A 23,780-nucleotide genomic window follows, 5' to 3' on the forward strand; every position below is an offset into this window, starting at 1 on the left:
CATTTTTTTGGGTGTCACCCCTTGTTAATAACCCGTAAAGGCTAAGTAGACAGTTGTGAGCAGATATTTACAGCCTGGGAAGCTCCATGTTTATTACACCCATCCCAGGCTATAAACATCAGCCCTCAGCTGTCAGCTTTCCCTCAGCTGGTAAGAAATATATGGGGGGACCCTAGATCCCTTTTTTCTTTCATTCTAGCTATATATCTATTCTGACACTGTGAATTTATTGTACTTGGCTGATGACATGTCGGGTTTCCTAGATTTTTTTTCTCACACTTGACTTTCAGTGCTGACTCTCAGCCATAGGCCGAGGTCACACTTGCGAGAAACTCGCACGAGTCTCAATATCGGGCACTGCCGCCGGTACCCGGGACTGGAGTGTGCAGCTGCATGTATTTCTATGCAACTGAGTGCTCCGGTCCGAATGCCGGCGGCAGTGCCCGATATTGAGACTCGTGCAAGTTTCTCGCAAGTGTGACCCCGGCCATACGCAACATGCTGTAAATTTTTCCTCACCCCAACTCCAGGTGAGGAAAACCTCACAAATGAGCACGGTCTTCTTAACATTGTGGTGAGATCAATGCCAGGTTTTCTCACATTGCACTCGCCAAGTTTAAACGCTGATGTGAGCGCACCCTAAATAAAAGATCGCACCCCTGTGACTTCATCACCTGGGCCTGATCGTCGTCATGACGACCCGTTTCAGCAGCCTGTTAGACCACACTCAGAGCATGGTCTAAGAGGCTTTTGTCGGTGCAGCTCTGACAAATCCCATACGTCTGAACGGGGCCTTATATTTCACTACTGGCTTAAAAGTAACACGTAATCTGAGCAATTTTTGGAAAAAAACAGGACATGTGAAAAAAAATTCTTAAAAAAATGTTCCGTGTGAAAACATCATTCTTCTATATATGCACTAGATAGGTGACAGCTACAAGCAATGGCGGATCTTAATAGGGGTGGATGGGGCGGTCGCCCTGGGCCCAAGGTTTTTTGGGGGCCCAGGGGCAGGGGCGGGCTGGGCCGGGTGGCAGAGAGGCAAATGCCCCCCGGACCGCTCCCCCAGCACCTGTACAGGGCCGGCCGTGCCCTGTGCTGTGACGACGCCGGCAGCAGACAGCCGCCCGCGTCACATTCTATGAGGGGCCGGGAGCTGTGCACGGCCGTCACCTTGACGGCTGCTCAGCTCCGGCTGTACTTCCGGGTCAGATGTCGGGCGTGCGTGATGACATCATCGTGCACGCGCTGACATGTCCCGGAGGATGCTGAAAGCAGAGGCGATGCTGGGGAGCGAGCCGGCTGTGAGGTAAGTATGGGGAACTTTTTTTATTTATAAAATGAATTAAATGGGGGAGGGGGTGAGTGGGGGCTGTACACAATGAAGGGGGGGTGACTGGGGCCTGTATATGATGAATGGGGGGTGACTGGGGCCTGTATATGATGAAGGGGGGGTGACTGGGGCCTGTATATGATGAAGGGGGGGTGACTGGGGCCTGTATATGATGAAGGGGGGTGACTGGGGGCTGTATATGATGAAGGGGGTGACTGGGGGCTGTATATGATGAAGGGGGGGTGACTGGGGGCTGTATATGATGAAGGGGGGTGACTGGGGGCTGTATATGATGAAGGGGGGTGACTGGGGGCTGTATATGATGAAGGGGGGTGACTGGGGGCTGAATATGATGAAGGGGGGGTGACTGTGGGCTGTATATGATGAAGGGGGGTGACTGGCGGCTGTATATGATGAAGGGGGGTGACTGGGGGCTGTATATGATGAAGGGGGGGTGACTGGGGGCTGTATATGATGACAGGGGTGACTGGGGGCTGTATATGATGAAGGGGGGTGACTGGGGGCTGTATATGAAGGGGGGGGTGACTGGGGGCTGTATATGATGACGGGGTGACTGGGGGCTGTATATGATGAAGGGGGGTGACTGGGGTTGTACAGGATGAAGGGGGTGAGTGGGGGCTTCACAGGATGAAGGGGGGATGAGTGGGGGCTTCACATGATGAAGGGGGTGAGTGGGGCTGCACATGATGAAGGGGGGGTGAGTGGGGCTGCATATGATGAAGGGGGGGTGAGTGGGGCTGCACATGATGAAGTGGGGGATAAGTGGGGCTGCACATGATGAATTAAGGGGTAAGTGGGACTGCACATGATGAATTAAGGGGTAAGTGGGACTGCACATGATGAATTAAGGGGTAAGTGGGACTGCACATGATGAATTAAGGGGTAAGTGGGACTGCACATGATGAATTAAGGGGTAAGTGGGACTGCACATGATGAATTAAGGGGTAAGTGGGACTGCACATGATGAATTAAGGGGTAAGTGGGACTGCACATGATGAATTGGGGGTAAGGGGGACTGCACATGATGAATTGGGGGTAAGGGGGACTGCACATGATGAATTGGGGGTAAGGGGGACTGCACATGATGAATTGGGGGTAAGGGGGACTGCACATGATGTGGGGGTAAAATTAACTGCACATGATGATGGGGGAGTGGGGCTGCACATGAAGTTGGGGGGAAGGGGACTGCACATGATAAAATGGAAGGGGGGATAAGGGGCTGCAAATGATGAAGCGGCACTGCAGATGAAGTGAGTGGGTGATAGGGGACTGCAATGGATGAAGTAAGGGGACTTCAAATTAAAGTGGGGACATTAAAGTGGATCCCCTATGGCCAGGATCACGTTGGGCGATTTTGTGCGTATTGGCCATAAGCCTACAGCTTATGTGCAACGTCTTTTTAGGCCATGTCCACACGTGGTGGAATGGTGGCGGGTTTTCCGTATGGACCCGCAGCAAACCAAGTGCTGCGGTCCGTACGGCTGTCAATTCCCGCACGGGGACCGCAGCGCTCAGGTGGGAAGGGGGGTACAGGGGCCCAGGTTTTATTTACAGCCCCGGGCCCATAGTCCACTTAATCCGCCACTGGCTACAAGTGTCCATGTGAAATGCCGCAGACGGGTCAGGCGCTCTGGTGAGGTCCCGTAGCGCAATGTGCCGAGCTCTCGCTTCACCAGGAACGTTTACAAATCTCCCTCCTTTCTTCCCTCCACAGCAGCACACACAGTCAGTCACACCCCCTCCGGCAGCCAATCCCAGCGCTTGTCTCATAGATGCCTCACGTACAAGCAGCTGTAATCGACCCGCTGATTGGTCTGTGGTTAGAGCTACTCTGATTAGCTATGAATGGCAGTGGGGGCGGGGCTGCCATCAGCCGGGAAGTGTAGTGGCTTTAGGTTAGTGTGACGCGTCCTGTGCACCCTAGTAACTGTCCGTTACACCGGGAGGCTGCCTCCCCGCCGTGCATGACCCGTCCTGGCCGGTGACAGAGCTGTCCTTGTGACTGGAGCAGGTAGGTGGCTCTGTGTGTTCGCTTCATACCTGTCATGCACTACAAAGCCCAGCAAGCCTTCAGCTGTTTATTGCATGCAGATAATGGATGGCAGTGACATCTGTATGTGGGAGAAGGTCAGATACAACATGCCCAGCATTATTACCCTGTAGTCCTGGGTGTCTGCGCCTTGTTCCCTCTGGGGGTCTTGCCCTGGGGTCTCTGTGTAACGTGACAGTCTCCTATCCTGGGTGTGAGCCATGGCAGGTACCTATGTAATAATGTGCCCCCATTGTAGTCCTGGGGTCTGCGCCTTGTTCCCTCTGGGGGTCTGCGCCTTGTTCCCTCTGGGGGTCTTGCCCTGGGGTCTCTGTGTAACGTGACAGTCTCCTATCCTGGGTGTGAGCCATGGCAGGTACCTATGTAATAATGTGCCCCCATTGTAGTCCTGGGGTCTGCGCCTTGTTCCAACTGGGGGTCTTCACCTTGTTCCCTCTGGGGGTCTTGCCCTGGGGTCTATGTGTAACGTGACAGTCTCCTATCCTGGGTGTGAGCCATGGCAGGTACCTATAATGTGCCCCCATTGTAGTCCTGGGGTCTGCGCCCCTTGTTCCCTCTGGGGGTCTTGCCCTGGGTTCTGTGTGTAACGTGACAGTCTCCTATCCTGGGTGTGAGCCATGGCAGGTACCTATGTAATAATGTGCCCGCATTGTAGTCCTGGGGTCTGTGCCTTGTTCCCTCTGGGGGTCTTGCCCTGGGGTCTCTGTGTAACGTGACAGTCTCCTAGCTTGGGTGTGAACCATGGCAGGTACCTATGTAAAAATGTGCCCTCATTGTAGTCCTGGGGGTCTGCGCCTTGTTCCATCTGGAGGTCTGCGCCTTGTTCCCTCTGGGGGTCTTGCCCTGGGGTCTCTGTGTAACGTGACAGTCTCCTATCCTGGGTGTGAGCCATGGCAGGTACCTATGTAATAATGTGCCCCCATTGTAGTCCTGGGGTCTGCGCCTTGTTCCCTCTGGGGGTCTTGCCCTGGGGTCTCTGTGTAACGTTGTAACGTGACTGTCCCTATCCTGGGTGTGAGCCATGGCAGGTACTTATGTAAAAATGTGCCCGCATTGTAGTCCTGGGGTCTGTGCCTTGTTCCCTCTGGGGGTCTTGCCCTGGGGTCTCTGTGTAACGTGACAGTCTCCTAGCTTGGGTGTGAACCATGGCAGGTACCTATGTAAAAATGTGCCCTCATTGTAGTCCTGGGGGTCTGCGCCTTGTTCCATCTGGAGGTCTGCGCCTTGTTCCCTCTGGGGGTCTTGCCCTGGGGTCTCTGTGTAACGTGACAGTCTCCTATCCTGGGTGTGAGCCATGGCAGGTACCTATGTAATAATGTGCCCCCATTGTAGTCCTGGGGTCTGCGCCTTGTTCCCTCTGGGGGTCTTGCCCTGGGGTCTCTGTGTAACGTGACAGTCTCCTATCCTGGGTGTGAGCCATGGCAGGTACCTATGTAATAATGTGCCCCCATTGTAGTCCTGGGGTCTGCGCCTTGTTCCCTCTGGGGGTCTTGCCCTGGGGTCTCTGTGTAACGTTGTAACGTGACTGTCCCTATCCTGGGTGTGAGCCATGGCAGGTACTTATGTAATAATGTGCCCCCATTATAGTCCTGGGGTCTGCGCCCCTTGTTCCCTCTGGGGGTCTTGCCCTGGGTTCTGTGTGTAACGTGACAGTCTCCTATCCTGGGTGTGAGCCATGGCAGGTACCTATGTAAAAATGTGCCCCCATTGTAGTCCTGGGGTCTGTGCCTTGTTCCCTCTGGGGGTCTTGCCCTGGGGTCTCTGTGTAACGTGACAGTCTCCTAGCTTGGGTGTGAACCATGGCAGGTACCTATGTAAAAATGTGCCCTCATTGTAGTCCTGGGGGTCTGCGCCTTGTTCCATTTGGAGGTCTGCGCCTTGTTCCCTCTGGGGGTCTTGCCCTGGGGTCTCTGTGTAACGTGACAGTCTCCTATCCTGGGTGTGAGCCATGGCAGGTACCTATGTAATAATGTGCCCCCATTGTAGTCCTGGGGTCTTGCCCTGGGTTCTCTGTGTAACGTGACTGTCCCTATCCTGGGTGTGAGCCATGGCAGGTACTTATGTAATAATGTGCCCCCATTGTAGTCCTGGGGGTCTGCGCCTTGTTCCCTCTGGGGGTCTTGCCCTGGGGTCTCTGTGTAACGTGACTGTCCCTATCCTGGGTGTGAGCCATGGCAGGTACCTATGTAATAATGTGCCCCCATTGTAGTCCTGGGGTCTGCGCCTTGTTCCATAACTGGGGGTCTGCGCCTTGTTCCCTCTGGGGGTCTTGCGCTGGGGTCTCTGTGTAACGTGACTGTCCCTATCCTGGGTGTGAGCCATGGCAGGTACCTTTGTAAAAATGTGCGCCTTGTTCCCTCTGGGGGTCTTGCGCTGGGGTCTCTGTGTAACGTGACTGTCCCTATCATCGGTGTGAGCCATGGCAGGTACCTATGTAATGATGTGCCCCAATTGTAGTCCTGGGGTCTGCGCCTTGTTCCCTCTGGGGGTCTTGCGCTGGGGTCTCTGTGTAACGTGACTGTCCCTATCATGGGTGTGAGCCATGGCAGGTACCTATGTAATAATGTGCCCCCATTGTAGTCCTAGGGTCTGCGCCTTGTTCCCCCTGGGGTCTCTGTGTATTGTTACTGTCACTATCCTGGGTGTGAGCCATGGCAGGTACCTATATAATGATGTGCCCCCATTGTCTGCCATTACATGTGACCTTCCGTGAGCTACAGTTTCCCACAGACAAGAAATAAAAGGGTACAATACCATAATTAAAGGGGTTGTCCACTACTGTTCTGAGCAGCCCTTGCTGGGTCAGTTCAGTGCCGCCGATTGGCTGCAGCCGTTACTGTGTTGCCAGAGGGGCCGTCTGCTCTGATAGAATAATGATGATCTGGAGCGGTCAAGTGACACAACAATGTCCCGTCACCCACCTCGATCACTGTGAGTTAATTGTATAATTTGTGGGCAACTCATTTTAAAGGGAAAGTTGCGACACAACTTTTAAGGGTGGATGCAGCCGTTTGGTCTTATAGGAGCCTGTCCCCCCAATAAAAAGGACACCTCTCTTGCTTAGAATCCATGTGCTGCACTTCTAACCTGCTTTGCATATGACTTGTGCACTCGTTCTCCCATGGCTGCATCATTGGATCGCTATGCCAATTATCTGAGTCGGATGCATCCATGATACGTTCCCGATCCGGCACAGTAACCATTGCATCTGAATCTCCCAGCATGCAGGGCATCACACCAGACAAGATGGGGCATACAGATGTAGGTCTGCATTAAAAGGGTTTTCTAGTGCTTCTCACTTCCAGATGTACATGTTTATATCCAGTATAAGTCCAGCAACACCTTCACTGGCCGGTCCGCTCCTTCATTACTGAGAAATCAGATATTGAACTGACATGCAAATGAGGCTGAAGATCTGAAGCCTGTGTCACTCCAGCTCTGTTCCTCACCAGTTAATGCAGTGAAGAAATAAAAGAAATAAAACTTCAAAATGTCATTTTTATGTCTCTTCACATACCTAAAATCATAGAATCGAAGAGTTGGAAGGGACCTCCTGGGCCATCTGGTCCAACCCCCTGCTCAAAGCAGGATTCGCTAAATCATCCTAGTCAGATGTCTGTCCAGCCTCTGTTTGAAGACTTCCATTGAAGGAGAACTCACTACTTCTTGTGGCAGCTTGTTCCACTCATTGATCACTCTAACTGTCAAAAAGTTTTTTCTAATATCTAATCTGTGTCTCCTCCCATTCAGTTTCATCCCATTGCTTCTAGTCTTTCCTTGTGCAAATGAGAATAAAGATGATCCTTCTACAATGTGACAGCCCTTTAGATATTTGTAGACAGCTATTAAGTCTCCTCTCAGTCTTGTCTTTTGCAAACTAAACCTTCCCAAATCCTGCAACCTTTCCTCATAAGCCAGGTTTTGCAGACCGGTCACCATTCTGGTCGCTCTTTTCTGAACTTGCTCCAGTTTGTTGATGTCTTTTTTAAAATGTGGTGCCCAAAACTGGACACAATATTCCACCAGATGAGGTCTGACCAAAGAGGAGTAGAGGGAAATAATGACTTCACGTGATCTAGACTGTATGCTTCTGTTAATACATCCTAGAATTGCATTAGCCTTTTTTGCTGCTGCATCACACTGTTGACTCATATTCAGTCTGTGATCTATTAGTATACCCAAGTCTTCACATGTGCTGTTGCTTAGCCCTATTCCTCCCATTCTGTATATGCTTTTTTTCATTTTTATTGCCCAGATGTAGTACTTTGCATTTCTCCCTGTTAAAAACCATTCTGTTAGTTGCTGCCCACTTCTCCAGTTTATTTATATCTTTTTGAATCCTCTCTCTCTCTTCTCTAGTATTAGCTATCCCTCCTAGCTTTGTGTCATCAGCAAATTTAATCAGTTTACCCTCAATTCCTTCATCTAAATCGTTGATAAAGATGTTGAACAATTCAGGGCCCAGGACAGAGCCCTGTGGTACCCCACTTGAGACATTCTTCCAACTGGATGTGCAGCCATTTACGACCACTCTTTGGGTCCGATCACTAAGCCAGTTATGAATCCACCTAACAGTTGCCTTGTCCATTCCATACTTAGTCATTTTTTCAATAAGGATTGTATGAGATACTTTGTCAAATGCTTTGCTGAAGTCAAGATATACTATATCTACAGCATTTCCTTGATCCACCCAATCAGTGATTCCGTCATAGAAGGAAATTAAGTTAGTCTGACATGACTTATTAGTTACAAACCCATGCTGACTCTGTTTAATCTCTTCGTTCTTATCCAGGTTCTGACATACATGTTTAATTATTTGTTCAAAGATCTTTCCTGGTATAGAAGTCAGACTCACCGGCCTATAGTTGCCTGGGTCCACCTTCTTCCCCTTTTTGAAGATGGGAACAAAATTTGCTCTTCTCCAGTCTTCTGGGACTTCTCCTGTTCTCCAAGAATTTTCAAAGATTATGGAGAGGGGTTCAAAAATTTCTTCTGCTATCTCCTTCAGTACTCTGGGGTGTAATTCATCTGGACCTGGAGACTTGAATTCATTTAGGTTAGCTAAGTGTTTCCTCACTATCTTTCTGTTTATAGGTATCCTGGATTCTTCTATTCCCTTAATAGGACAGTGAAGAACAGTTGATGTTACATTTCCTTTCTGAGAGAAAACAGATGCAAAATAGGAATTTAAAAGTTCGGCCTTCTCAACATCCTGTCTTACCATTTCATCATTTTCATCCTGTAAAAATCCTATAGCATCTTTGACTTTTCTTTTACTTTTGACATATCCCCAAAATCCTTTATTATTGCTTTTGACATCTCTTGCAAGCCTCAATTCATTGTCAGCTTTAGATAATCTGATTTGTGCCCTGCAGGTTCTGCAGACAGCATTATATTCTTCTTTAGATATGCCTCCTTCTTTCCATTTTATAAACATTTTTTTTCTTCCTTTTTAGCATGTGCTTAAGTTCTGTGTTCATCCATCCTGGCTTCCTTAAATGCGTCCTATTCTTCCCTCTTTTCGGAATTGTTAACGATTGTGCTTTGAGAATTTCATTTTTCAAGATTTCCCATCCTTCCTGGACATTTTTGTCCTTAAGGATATCCAGCCATTGGATCCCTCCAATTCTCTTTCTGAGTCCCTTAAAATGTGATAAACAAGCTGTGAAAGCATCATGTGTATACAGAATTAGTATCGCTAAAAACATCACTTCTCCGCCCAAAAAACAAGCCCTTGCTTGGCCCCATCAATAGGAAAATTGACCCCTGTACGTCTATCTCGACAGACAAATGAAGACGTTATGGCTCTTCGAAGGAGGTGAAGAAAAGATGAATGCAAAAACAAAAAAATGCCATGGCCGTAAAGTGTTAAATCCAAGATGGTGGCAAAACGCTCAAAAAAGATGCCCCGGGTTTTTCCGAGCTTTTCCTTTTGACTTGTAAAGAGTCTTCAGAGCGGAAATGCTTTGAAAAAGGGTCAGCTTGTCTCTTCTAACTGCTTGATGGCTTTGGAAACCTGAAGCAGTTGAGAAGTTCACAAACCTGAACACAAGAACAGCAAAGGATTTTATATAGAAATGCATAGGCTCGTTCTGTGCAGTGTTTCCTGGTTTTTCCAACAGTTTCTGTGGCAGAATCCGTCTTATACGTGGGTGATGGAGTAAGAAACACCAGCCAATCAGAGCAAAGAGGAAACAGAGTATTTCTATACTAAACAATAAAAATTTATTTTAATAGAATACACAATAATCATGAGAACAGAATAAAAACTGCTGAAGCAGGTATATATGGGAATACAAGGTAGGGCTTCAACAACCAGTAATAAAAATGATGTAATCTAGCACCTCAAATATCCATATTAAATTAGTTGGGGATAATATGTAAGCTGTCAACAAACAATTAAAGGCTGACACATACCAAATGGCTGTTACATTATCTGCACAATGAAGCCAATGCTGAGTACTGGGTATTAGGCCGGTTTCACACGTCCTGATATTTCCAGTATCGAAAAAAAGATGTCCGTGTGTCGATTTGTCACACTTGTGTGGCATCCGTATGCTATCTGTGTGTCCGTGTGCACCATCTGTGTGCTGTCCGTGTATTGAAGCAATTTGTTTCAATGTTAACTCTATGACTTTTAAAACACACACGGACACCATCTGTGTGCGGTACGTGTTTACACGGACCCATTGACTTGTATGGGTCCATGTGATCCGTGCTGTTGCTCAAAATTGGGCACGTCAGCGTGTCTTACACACGATCCGTGAAAACACGCTGACATGTACATAGTAGACCCATTCATTTGAATGGGTCTACGTGTGTCAGTGTCTCTGGTACGTGAGAAGACTGTCACCACACGTATCCGTGACTCTGAGGTGTGAAACCGGCCATAGTGCAAGTAAACCCAACTGTAATAAGTAATGTGGAGATAAAGCACTAGGTAGTGCAATTAAAGTTAAGCCTGATATAGGCTAAAATAGAGAAATGCACAAGAAAACTCACTGGTCAAATGTAGTAACTCTGCTGACTCATTATAGTGAATGGATCCCTCAGGGACTTTGTGTGAATCGCATCGCTCAGAGATTTAGATAGAAACCCAGGTATAAGTGCTCAGCATAAAGCACAGGATAAATGTGATTCCCCCAAGCGTTATGTAAAATGTTCCCAATAAAAGCTCCAACTCAATCCACAAATAAAGCAAGTCCCCACTCTGGTCTGTCATCTGTTAAATGAAATATAGGGGGCTTCCACATTATTGATAGTACAAAGGCTGTGAAAAAGCACTAGGCTTTGTCGCCCCCCCCCCCCCCCAAAAAAAAGAAATCCAGAAAATTCTCCAAAACAAATTCAGCAAATTGTCTGCTCCCAATTCCAAATGCCCCCCTCCCTTCTAACCCCCTCAGTGTGTCTAAACCACATTAAAAGTCCACATGTTTGGCATTTCTGTAGCAATAAGAGCCCGCCTAATTTACAGGTGCACGTCTCCAAAAGCACAAGTTGGGCATAACGTAGTGGGCGCTACCATGTACGGGGCACTACAATAGCAGATTTGCAATTTTCACTCAGCAACGTCTTTCTGGAAAACACCCTTAAAGTCTGCTTTTGTAGTACTTAGGGGCTCAGTATATGGAGTCTGCAAACTATTCTAGGAAAATCTGTGCTTCAGGAGGCAAATGGCGTTCAGTCTTTCCCGAGTCTTGCCGTGCTGCACAGCCACATATGGGGTATTTCCATTTTCAGCAGAAATTGTGGGAGAAGTTTGGTGCTTTCGTTACCCATTTCCACATTCCCCATTGATCACTGCACCCCTAGATGAATTCATTGAGAGGTGTAGTTTGTAAAATGGGGTCACTTATGTGGGTTCTGCTGTTCTGTCACCTCAGGGGCCTCTCCGTTGTCATGGCACTCGCAAAGCATAACAGTAAAATCTGCATTAAATTAAGGCGCTACTTCCCTTCTGAGCTGTGCACTGTGCCTCAAAAGTTGTTTTCGGCCAAATTTTACATTCAAAAAGTCAAATGGCGCTCCTTCCTTCTGAGCTCAGCCATACGTCCAAACAGTAGAAATTGGTTCTTTAGTACATTTTTTGGTGGGAAAAAGAAAAGTAATATGTTCATTATTCCTTCCACATTTCTTCAGTTTCTGTGCAGCGCCTGAAAGGTTAATACACTTCTTGAATATGGTTTTGAGCACCTTGAAGGGTGCAGTTTTTAGTGTCATATTTGGGGTATTTTCTGTTATATAGGCTCCTCTAAGTCGCTTCAAATGTGATGTGGTCCCAAAAAAAAAAAAAAATGGTTTTGTAACTTTTCTTGGAAAAATGAGAAATTGCTGGCCAACTTTTAACCCTTCCAATTGCCTAACAAGAAAAAAGTTTAAAAATTGTGCCGATGTAAAGTAGACATGTGGAAAATGTTATTCGTTAACTGTATTTGCTGACACCGCTCTCTGGTTTACGTACATACCAATTAAAAGCTTGAAAATTGGCAAAAATTTAGCAAATTTCCAATTTTTTTTTAAACTATCATGAAGTATGATGTCACGGGAAAAAGAGAAAAAACATTCTCAGAATCAGTGGGATTCATTAAAGGGTTCCAGAGTTATTTAAGAAAAAGACAGCTTTTTATTTTTCCAGAAATGGTTTTGCTTTAGGTTTGGCCCTTATTTTTGCCGTGGCTCCATCACAGGAGTCTGTCTATGGTTTTACATATAACGCGGGAGTGGCTTCATGAATGAACATGCTTTTCACTGTTACGGTTTCTGAACCCTGAGGCCATTTAAAGATGTTGCAAACAACTGAACATGTGCCTAGCCATATTGTTTTTACATTGCTCTGCATTCTGTTCACTTTTGGCAGTGGTTAAACCGTAAACTGCCTTAAGCGGTATTGAGCATGTTTGTTTCTTTTTTTTCCCCAATGATCCAGCTAGTACTTCTGATTGGCTGAAAAAAATCCAACATGCCCAATTGGCCTTTTGAACGACATCGGTAGGCCATTGTTCGACACAATCAATCCTTAGATGGCCGATGATAATTTGTTATGGTCAAAATCAATAGTTTCAGACCTTTTCAGATCCTGTGTATGAGGTCCTTTAGAGTCATTATCTTTTTGTCTTTTTTACAGATCATAAGACAGTGAAAAAGTTAGGAACTGAACAAATCATCATGGATCTGTCTTCACTGGTGAAGAAACTTGGTGAGATTTTCTTTTCTATATCTTTTATATTGTAGAAGAGACCTAAATAAGTGACCACTTCCTACGGTGAGGAAGTATTACCAGCATCATACGTTCCTTAGGCTGACCAGACACATTAAAGTTTGTCTACCCGGTAAAGTCTTTGCCACAGGTTATTCTCAGAAATAAATCTGCAAGCATGCATATTCATAGGGAAGTCATTAATCCTGTAGGCTGTTTTCAGATGTTAGTTTTTTTTCTATACTGGATTTCTGTTGCTTTTTTACATTTATTATAGTACTAGCTGAAGAGCCCGGCGCTGCCCGGGCATAGTAACGAACTGCGGTTAGTTATAACAAATAATGATTGTGTGTGTGTGTATGTATGTGTGTGTGTATGTGTGTATATATATATATATATATATATATATATATTCTGAGTGTATCGCCCCGCCCACTCCGCATAGCCACATTCACTACAATATCCCACATCATCCCGTCAGCCAGAGCTACCGGACTACTACCCCTATTATCCCACATCATCCCGTCAGAGCCAGTAAAAGTAGAATAGTGAAATTGCACAGAAACATGGTTCACGAAGATCCCAGGTTTTCTACTGATCAGGCTGATATTCTCACTTATCTGCCACCATTAATATCACAGTCGTGCTTTTCACCAATGGACAGGCACAAACCTTATACATTAATTAGTACAGTAGAGAAACCTTCACACACATTTTCATGCACCGTCAACTTGTAATTTGTCCGGCTGAGTTGCTCATGGATGTACAGCATCTGTATGCAGTATAGTATCATATTTAATGGGTTGTTTTGGGAACAGCATAGCATGTTATGTGGGTATATTCAGGTGAATTATGGGGAAAGTAGCACTTTAAAAAAACTCACAGAATCAGAGCACAGTAACACATCAATAATGCATAATAGTGTCTGTGAGAAAATATTAAATCCACATGACAGTTAATATGTGCACTTTCCTACATTCATGTGTCACTTAGGCTGGTTTCACATTCGCGCTTTTTAAGCGCACGCACGGCCGGGGGTAGCTCCGCCCCCGAGCCGGCTCTCTGCCCGGCGTGCCCGCCCCTTCCTTGTAGCGCCGCCTCCTAGCGCACAGCGGCGCCTGCGATCGGCGCACCCTATCTTTAGCATAGGGTGCGCAGATCGTGTGCAGGCCGTGCGCTAGTTGCGCTTTGACCTGCGCTGCGCACTTTTGACGGTGCGCCGTGCGCGCCAAAATCCGAAAAGTTTGATTACGGCGCACCGTCAAAAGTGCGCAGCGCAGGTCAAAGCGCAACTAGCGCACGGCCTGCGCACGATCTGCGCACCCTATGCTAAAGATAGGGTGCGCCGATCGCAGGCGCCGCTGTGCGCTAGGAGGTGGCGCTACAAGGAAGGGGCGGGCACGCCGGGCAGAGAGCCGGCTCGGGGGCGGAGCTACCCCCGGCCGTGCGTGCGCTTAAAAAGCGCGAATGTGAAACCAGCCTAAATGATACCACATGGGAGGTGGGATTCATTTTTGTCATGTGCTCTGTGCTCCTTTCTGGTGGGAGACAATGGCTGGAGCTTATGTTCCTGGGGATGCTAGATTTCTCCCACCATGTCAGTGTCTGCTGAGGTGTTGTCAAGTGGGAAAACTTGCTCATAGCAACCAATCACAGCTGAGCTACTTTTAACCAGCTCTGGTGAAATGGGAGATGTTTAGTGATTGGTTGCAAGGAAAACTGTTGATCATAGCAACCAATCACAGCTGAGCTTCTTTTGAACAGCTCTGGTGAAATGAAAGATGTTTCGTGATTGGTTGGTGATACACTCATACATACATTCATTTTTATATATAGAGATAACATGCTGTGCTAGTGTACTCAGTAATGGATTAGTACACCAGTGTTTAGGATCTGCGTTTCGTCAGTGTTTGATCTGCGAGTCCGTTTTTCTCATCAAAGCTTCTTCTGTCCTTTGCATTGGTAATCACGGGCTGCACACTTGGGCTATGTTAACACGTTGCCTTTTTGCTGTGTTTTTTCCACAGGCAAAACTTGCTCTCTTAACTGTAAAGAAGCTGCTTAAGCAGGTTTTTCTGTATTTTTTTGCTGCTTTTTTTTTATGGACTGTTGTGCATGCTGATAAATTTTAGAGCCCCCCTCAACAAAAAAATCATGATGCAACTTCCTTAAGGTTTTTGCACCAAAAATGCTGCAAAACCTGATGCCTGCATTTTTTTGCTTCATTTTTGCACATGCCCATTACTTTCTGTGGGTGGAAAAAGCGCTGAAAGAAGTGACGTGCTGCAGTTTGCAAGGAAACGCAGAAGTTTTCAAAATCGGTCAGGAAGGGCTCGCTCACATTATCGTATAACACAGTCGAGTGCTATGTGAGTTTTATCAGATAGCCCTGGGCCCAATATTCTACTATAGGGCAGTGCAGGTCAGCGATTATAATTTTTTATTTATTTTTTTTTTTTCACACGTCGATTCAGCACTATAAAACAATTACAGCATGCTGGGAGTGCATCCGATAATCGAATCACGCACACCCATACAAGCCTATGGGTGCGTGTAAAACATCGGACTGCACTCGGATGTACGCGCACAGGGACGATGGAGAATTTAAGTTCTCCATCTTCTCCACACCTGTGCTGCAGTTCTCTCAAGCAAGTAAAATGACACTCAGCTCAGACTAATCAGCATAATCAATCTGATTCTCTCCTATGAGTGAATCTACACCAGTGTGAGCATACCCAAATATGCTAATGTGGTGCCGGGGACACTCTTGACTTGGCTAAGTGGCTCATTGCACCTTCTCATCTATTTGTGAGGGTATGTGCACACGATCAGGAATGGCTCACTATTTGCCCAGGATTTCACGCAGGTGAAATCTGCACCAAATCTGCTTCTAAGGTGACTGGCAGGCCACCTGCATTTTTGATGCATTTTTTACATGCATTTTTGATGTGTTTTTCCGCATGCATTTTTTTCATTACATATGTTTTTTTTTGTTTTTTTTTTGTCACTTGAAATAAAGCTACCGTAATTGAAAGTTTGCTTCTGGGAAGGAAAAAAAAAAAGTGATTTCCTTTTTGTAGATATATGCAGCGTTACTCTGCTGCCTCATTATAGTGGATGGATACCTCGGGGGTCTCATGTGAATCGCGTCACTCTGAGATTTAGATGGAAACACCAAAGTAAGTGCTAAGCATAGAGCGCCGGATAAATGTGATCCCTAATGTTAAGTACAATGGTCCCAATAAAAGCTTCCACTAAAAAAGCAAGTCCTCACTCAGGGCCTTCATCTGCTAATGGAAATATAGGAGGCTTCCACATTACTGGTAGCCAAAGGCTCTGGAAAAGTGTTAAGGCTCCAACCCCCCTAAAAGAAATTCTCCAAAACCACATATAGCGTCCATATGTTTGGCATTTCTGTAATGATGAGAGCCCGCCTAATTTACGGGTACATGTCTCCAGAAGCATGAGCTGGGCATAAAGTATTGGTTACTGCAACGTACTGGTCACTACAGCGTACTGGTCACTACAATGGCAATTTGCAATTTTCACTCAGCGACATCCACTGCTGCCAGTTTCTGGAAAACACGGAGTCAAAATCATCATTATACTTGTAAATAAATTCCCAAAGGGGTGTAGTTTCCAAACTGTGGTCACTTGAAGGGGGGGGTTCTGCTTTTCTGGCATTTAGGGGCTCTGTATATGGAGTCCGCAAACTATTCTAGGAAAATCTGCGCTCCAGGAGGCAAATAGCCCTCTGTCCCTCCCGAGTCTCGCTGTGTGGCTAAGCAGTACTGGACAGCCACATATGAGGTATTGCCGAGTTTAGCAGAAATTGTGTGACACATTTTGGCACCATTTTTACCGATTTCCCAGTGTGAAAATGTAAAATCTGGGGCTAAGTTTTTTTTCCAGTAAAAATTTAATTGGTTTTCTTCACTGCCCAATTGTGGTGTCAATATGATCACTGCATCCCTAGATGAACTCCATTGAGAGGTGTAGTTTGTAAAACAGGGTCACTTACAGGGGTTTCTGCTGTTCTGCAACCTCAGGTGCTTTGCCAATCTGAGGCTACTTTCATACTTGCGTTAGGAGGCGCAGCGCACGGCCTGCGTACCCAATGGTAACGATAGGGTATGCAGGTCGCATGCAGCGTCATGCGCCATAGGAGTGATATGTAATATGGAGTGAGCTTTGCATTGTGCCTTAAAAGTAGTTTTTGGCCACGTATGCGGTATTGATTTACTCAGGAGAAATTGTATAACAAAATGTGTAATGTTCCTTTTCTCCTATTATCCTTTTTGAAAATTGCAAACTTGGAGTCAAAGCGACATTTTATTGGAAAAAAAAAGTAATATTTTATTTACTCAGCCCAATTTCATACAAGTTTGGGTATCGCCTGAAGGTTAGACATACTCACTACTGCCCTAGATGAATACCTTGAGAGGTATAGTTTACAAAATGGGATAACCTGTGGGGGTTTCTGCTGTTTTGGCCAAAATAGCTCTCATTCTCTTTCCAGCCCTACCATGTACCCAAGTAGTCGTTTTTCAACGAATATGGAGCACCTGCGTACTTTGGAGAAATTGCACAACAAATTTTGGCATCCCTTTTCTCCTTTTACCATTGTGAAAATTAAAAAAAAAAAAAACCGGACTGAAACAACATTTTTGTTGTGAAAATGTGTTTTTTACTTTTCACATCTCAACATTATAAAAGTCTGTGAAGCTCCTGAGGATTCAAACTGCTCACGACTCATCTAGATAAAGTCCTTGAGGGGTCTAGTTTCCAAAATGGGGTCATTTGTGGGGAGGGGCTCTCCAAACGCGACATGGCGTTGGCTATTGATTCAAACCAATTTTATAATCCAGAAGTCAAATAGCGCTCCTTCCCTTCCAAGCTCTGTCGTGTGTAGTTTTCCTCCACATATGTGGTATCTGCGTACTCAGGAGAAATTGCACAACCAATTTCGTGGACCACTTTTTTTCTTGCTACCCTTGTGAAAATAAAAAAATTGAGGCTAAAATAACATTTTTGTGGGAAAAAGTTAGGCTATGTGCACACGGTGCGAATTCTGCTGTGGAATTTTCCACGCAGATTTTGCTAAATCTGCAGGTAAAATGACCTGCGTTTTACCTGCAGATTTAAAGCAGATTAAGGGTACGTGCACACGCTGCGGAATGCTCTGCGGATTTGGCCGCGCGGATTTTGTAAAATCCGCAGGTAAATCTGCAGGTCAAAAGACCTGTGGTTTATCTGCCGATTAGCCTGCGGTTTTGCCCTGCGGTTTATCATCTCTACAATGGAGGAGATGGTAAACCGCAGTGGAATCCGCAGAAACAATTGACATGTCAATTCTTTCTGCGGTTTAGAAACCGCAGCAAATCCGCGCGGAAAAATCCGCACCGTCTGCACTGTGGTTTTTGATATCCATAGGATATTATGGTACTGTACACCGCAGCAGCCAAATCCGCTGCGGACCCGCAGCAGAATCTGCAGCGTGTGCACACACCCTTAGGCTATGTGCACACGCTGCTTTTTCTCCTTCGTCTCATTGGGGGACACAGATACTGTATTGAAACCATGGGCTTGCACAGAGGCACAAGACTAGTCTGTGCGGCCCCCACTGCTCCACCAACGCTAGACGGCGGTGCTGCAAGGTGGCGGACGGTGCCTCTCCTCACCCCCTGAAGGGGTTAGATGGAGCTAGGGTGCCTGCACCTTGCTATTTTTTATCAAAGACCCCCTCACATACCTGCGCTCAGGCTGAAGAAGATCATCGGTGAGGAGAGGATCGGGGAGGGCTCCTGCGAAGATTTCGGGCGGGAGCCCACAGCCGCAGCACACCTCGCGGTGTCCACTAGCCATGCAAGAGAAGGGCTGGATCCGTCAGGACAGGAACACTGCGCCGGTCAGTAGCGCCACTTTTGGTACCACGCCCCCCCGGTCGGGTAGGGGAAAAATTGAGGCCACGGCTTCGGCCGGAGCTAGGCCGCGGCCGGAAGTTCCGCTCTCGGGGCCGCGTGTCACTTCCGGCAGCCCGCCCCGCACTCGGCGGCGGTAAAAATCGAGGCCCCGGCTTCGGAGCACGGGCTAGGCCGCAGGTGCGCGCCACTGATGTCGGCGCGCGATTTAAAGGGAGCATCCAGGTCGGGGGGGGGGGCGCAGGACTGGGTTAAGTGCTGCCCGAGAGGCTACCTCCTCCCCATATCCCCAGCAGCGGACAGATACAGCATGTCCGAACAAAAGCAAAGACGCACACGTTCTTTTACGCGGCATGCATCTCTTGTCTGGCTGCGTTTCCGTGGGTGCAGAGCAGCATTTATGCGAAGCCTGTGAATCCAAACACGCCCAGGAGCCCTCCCCTGCGACCGCGACCAATGTGTCAAATGCCCCGGAGTGGGCCCGATCACTGTCACAGTACATGGCGTCGCTTACGGGAGCAATAGAATCCCTTCAAGCCCCAGATAGGGGCAGGGACAGTGTCTCGCCGCCTTTAGAGGGAACCTCCACCTCACAGGAGCCTCTGGCCTGCAGGGGCCACCCTCACTCCAGGCAGACCCGGGGGAAACGAATCCACACGGTGTCGCCCAGTCCATCCGGTGCCTTCGGCATCCGTAAGGTCTGCTTCTCGCTCCCCGTCACCAGTGGTTGATAGCGGGCAGACCTCAGATTGCGACTCAGACGAGCCCATGGACCTGGACACTCCAGGGTCACATGAAACAGTGGACAGCCTCATAGAAGCCATCAATCAGACCCTGGGGATTGAGGATGATACTGCAGCGGCTACGGGGCGTAAAGTTGCATGTAAACGGGTGAAGCGGCTGCACAGAATTTTTTCCTCTCACCCTGAGTTTGAGGACATAGTGCAGCGGCACAGAGAACGTCCAAAATTGCATTTTTCTCGGGTTAAAGGGCACTCGAAACGTTATCCGTTTGCTCCGTAAACAATGGATGGAATCCCCGATAGTGGATCCTCCGGTTTCACGCCTGGCCACTAAGACCCTGTTATCTGTCCCTAGGGTTTCCTCGATTAAAGATCCCACGGACTGCCTTATTGAGAGCCTAGGTCATTCAGTATATGAGGCGTCAGGGTCTGCACTCGCTCCCTCGTTCGCAGCAACTTGGGTAGCCAAGGCTATGATATCATAGTCAGAAACATTAAACAAGGTCGCGCAGGAGCAGGATCTACCTGCGGAGATCTCGGAGGTCACATGTCAGATGACGATAGCCGGAGATTATGTATTGAATGCGCCTTTGGATGCAGTCAATTGTTCAGCACTTGCTGCCGCTAATGCAATCTCTATCTGAAGAGCCCTGTGGTTGAGGACATGGCGGGCCGATTCTACTTCCAAGAAGTCCTTGACTTCCCTGCCTTATCAGTGCGGCCGCCAATTTTTGTATCAATTTATCTCCAACTCCACAGGAGGAAAGAGCGGGTTTTTCCCTCAACAGAAGGTTAAATCGTTTTTTTCGTCACCCGGTTCAGGCACGTTTTCGGGCCTTTCGCAGTGCCACCGGCCATTCTAGGCCGGGCGTGACGGCATTGGTCAGGTGGTGGCCGCTAAGCAGCCTGAGCTTGGTCTGGGACCCGAATAGGAGACCGGTCCGGGGTCATGCGTTAAAGGACTCCGGGTGGACTACGGGGCCCAATTCCGCCACCTCAGGCCGCCCCAATCAGCATAGGGAGCGGCAGGTCATATAGAGCCAACCCATTGGTGAGAATGCGTGCTCAACAGGCCAGATCGAGTGGACCCAGATCCTAAGGATCATCGGCCAAATGACTCTTGGTCTTTACCAGACGACACCAGCAAAGTGGGCGGCCGCCTACTCTGTTTTCACCACGTCTGGGCCAACATCGCTCACGACGCATAGGTAAAAGAATTGGTGTCCTCAGGTTACAAAATAGAATTTGTCAGATACCCTCCAAGATGGTTTTTTTCTTTCCCGGCTTCCCAGGGTGGATACCCAGGTAAGGGCTCTATTGGGAACCATCAAGTCGCTCCTGCACAACGGAGTCATTGTTCCAGTGCCGGAACACAGAAGAGCTCAGGGGTTTCATTCCAACCTTTTTGCGGTTCCCAAAAAGGACGGGTCTGTCAGGCCTGTTTTTTGGACCTGAAGCTTCTGAACAAATTCATCAGGATCAGACATTGCTGGATGGAGTCTCAGTTCAGTCATAGCGGTCATGGAGCAGTGAGAGTACTTGGCCTCAATTGACAGCCAGGACGCATTTCTGCATATTCCCATTTTTTCCTCCCCATCAGAGGTGGCTACTGGGGGGCCGGCGATTCCTTCGCCATCAGCGTTCAGCATTTTCAGTTCGTAGCGCTACCCTTCGGGCTAGCCACGGCTCCCAGAGTGTTCACCAAAGTTATGGCAATTGTCAGGGCCACACTACATTCTTGAGGCATAGTCGTCTTGCCTTATCTGGACGACCTCTTGGTCAAGGGCCCGTCAATACGGGCATGTGAGGAAGGTGTCAACATCACGCTAGATACTCTTGCCGCTTAGATGGTTGGTCAATGCAAAGAAATCATCCCTTGTGCCAGCTCAGAGGATCTCTTTCCTAGGAATGATCCTCGACACTTGCTGAAGGTTGATAATTCTCCCTCAGGAAAGGGCGCTAGTCTCCGGCAGGGAGTCCGGACACTACGCCAACCAGTCCCTCATACCATCTGATCCGCGATAAGGATCCTAGGGAAAATGGTGGCAGCAATCGAAGCGATACCTTTCGTCCAGTTCGATCTTCATCCCCTGCAGCACGCCTCATGTCAGCCTGGGACAAGAATCCTTTCACGCTCGATCGGCGGTGCCAACTGTCCTCTCAAGTCCGGCAGTCGCTCGGATGGTGGATAACCAGGTCCTCTCTGGCCTAGGGGAAACCTTTCCCCCCATGTCATGGGTTGATAATGACAATCGACGTCAGTCACCTCGGTTGGGGAGCGGTCTTTCGCCACCACACAACCCAGAAACAGTAGTCGCCACAGGAGGCACGCCTCCCGATCAACTTATTGGGGATACGAGCAATTCGGCTGGCTCTGCAGAAGTTTCATCACTTTCTAGCAGGCCGCCCCGTCCGGATTCCATCGGACATCGCCACGGTGGTGGTTTACATAATTTGTCAGGGGGGCACCCGCAGCAGAACAAACATGCGCGAGGTGGAGCACATTCTTCAGTGGGCCGAAGCAAACCACTCGGTAATTTCGGCTGTCCACATCCCGTGCGTGGAAAATTGGGCGGCAGACTTCCTCAGCCGGCAGGGTCTTGCATCCGGAGAGTGGTCTCTACATCCCGAAGTTCTTCAACAGATTTGTCAACTGTGGGGAGCTCCGGATGTGGACCTGATGGTTTCCAGAGTGAATGCCAAGGTGCCCACATATGTCGCTCGGGCCAGGGACCCGCAGGAATTTGCGGTGGACGCGTTGGTTCTACCATGGAACCAGTATCGCCTCCCGTATCTATTTTCCCCACTGCCACTACTCTCGAGAGTAAGCAAAGGGATCAAAACGGAAGGGGTCCGGCGATTCTGCTGGCCCCAGACTGACCCCGTCGAGAGTGGTACGCAGATCTAAGGCAGCTGCTCGCCGATGTTCCTGGGCGCCTGCTAGAGCGCCCAGATCTACCGTCTCAAGGGCTAATTTGCCACCCGAACTCAGGGACCCTGTGTTTGACGGCAGGGCCGTTGAATCTTGGATTCTAACCCAGGCAGGGTTCGGGAGCAAGGTGGTCGCTACAACGATTAGCGCCCGGAGGCCTGCTTCAGCATGAATTTACCACCACACCTGGAAGGTGTTCTTTGCTTGATGTCGAGGCCGCGGTGTTTCTCCGCTAAGATTCTTGATCTCCAACATCTTGGTTTTTCTCCAGTCGGGCTCAGAGAGCCCGGATAGCTCAGTCGGTAGAGCATTAGACTCGGGCTTTGCACCAGGTTTCCGCAGGAGACAAATGTCGGCCTTATCCGTCCTCTTCCAGTGCAGGGTTGCTACCAATTTGCAGGTGAAAACTTTTCATCCGGGGAGTGTCCCACTTGATACCTCCCTATATGGCGCCGATGGACGTCTGGGTTCCTAACATGGTCCTAAGTGTTGTGCAGGAAGCTCCATTGGAACTGCTTCAGGATATCGCTTTGAGGTACCTTTCCTGGAAAGTTGTTCCCCTAGTGGCCATCACTTCCATCAGGCGGGTTTCAGAGCTGGCGGCTCTATCCTGCCGAGCTCCGTTCCTCACTTTCCATAGGTATAAGGTGGTCCTCAGACCAGCCCCTCTTTTTCTGCCGAAGGTCGTGTCCTCTTTGTCACATCAATGAAGATGTTGCTTTGCCTTCATTTTGTCCAGCACCGGTGCACCGTGTGGAAGAAGGCTCTTCACACGTTAGACCTGGTAAGAGCCCTCCAGAGGTACGTGTCACGGATGGCACCCTTTCCTCAGATGGACACGCTGTTCGTGCTCCCTGAAGAATGCAGGAAGGGACTCGCTGCCGCAAAGTCGACCATAGCCAGATGGATTCGTTTGACTATTCAGGAGTCCTACTGCATTAGAGGCACGCCGATTCCGGCAGGGATCAGAGCGCACTCTACCCGGTCGGTGGGCGCCTCTTGGGCGCTTCGGCACCAGGCTTCGACAGAACAGGTTTGCAAGGCAGCAACCTGGTCCAGCCTGCACACATTTGCCAAACATAATATCCATACTCAGGCCTCGGCGGATGCAAGCCTGGGTAGAAGGAGTCTCCAAGCAACGGTGGCGCACCTTTAAACAGGAGGTGCATGTAGCTTGGATCGGTGAGTCAATCTCCCACCCAGGGACTGCTTTAGGACGTCCCACAGTAGCTGTGTCCCCCAATGAGACGAAGGAGAAACATGGATTTTTGTGAGTACTCACCGTAAAATCCTTTTCTCTGAGAAGCTCATTGGGGGACACAGCACCCACCCTATTAGCCAGTTGGCTCTTGTTTAAATTAATGTGTTTACTTATTTGATATAAGGGTGGTGTTTTTCCTTTGGACATGTTGTACCTGTATTAAGGCTGATTTGTTGTCCTCCTACTGCTTTGGCACCAAACTGATTTCCGCCCGCAATAGGGGCGAGGGTGTATAATGCGGAGGAGGAGCTAACCTCTTTTTTTCACTTAGTGTCAGCCTCCTAGCGGCAGAAGCATACACCCCACACACAGTATCTGTGTCC

The 23,780-nt window shown here is 48.4% G+C and overlaps 1 protein-coding gene across 3 annotated transcripts in view; it reads left to right on the forward strand.

Moving 5' to 3' along the window:
* Positions 1-3,197: 3,197 nt before the first annotated feature.
* RTTN (rotatin) overlaps positions 3,198-23,780 on the forward strand; it is a 328,322-nt gene continuing 307,739 nt past the window's right edge. The window contains exons 1-2 of one of the 3 annotated variants that reach the window (XR_012234901.1): positions 3,198-3,365; positions 12,529-12,600. Coding sequence is in view for 2 of the 3 variants with exons in the window: in XM_073590015.1 (XP_073446116.1) it covers positions 12,570-12,600 (31 nt within the window). In the remaining variant the exon portion in view is untranslated. The remainder of the gene's footprint in view (positions 3,366-12,528; positions 12,601-23,780) is intronic. The other 2 variants (XM_073590015.1, XM_073590014.1) reach the window with 2 other exon arrangements.

This window comes from Dendrobates tinctorius, unplaced genomic scaffold, assembly GCF_039654945.1.
Source record: "Dendrobates tinctorius isolate UK_male_01 unplaced genomic scaffold, ASM3965494v1 ptg000115l, whole genome shotgun sequence".
In the NCBI taxonomy this organism is placed as follows: Eukaryota; Metazoa; Chordata; class Amphibia; order Anura; family Dendrobatidae; genus Dendrobates; species Dendrobates tinctorius.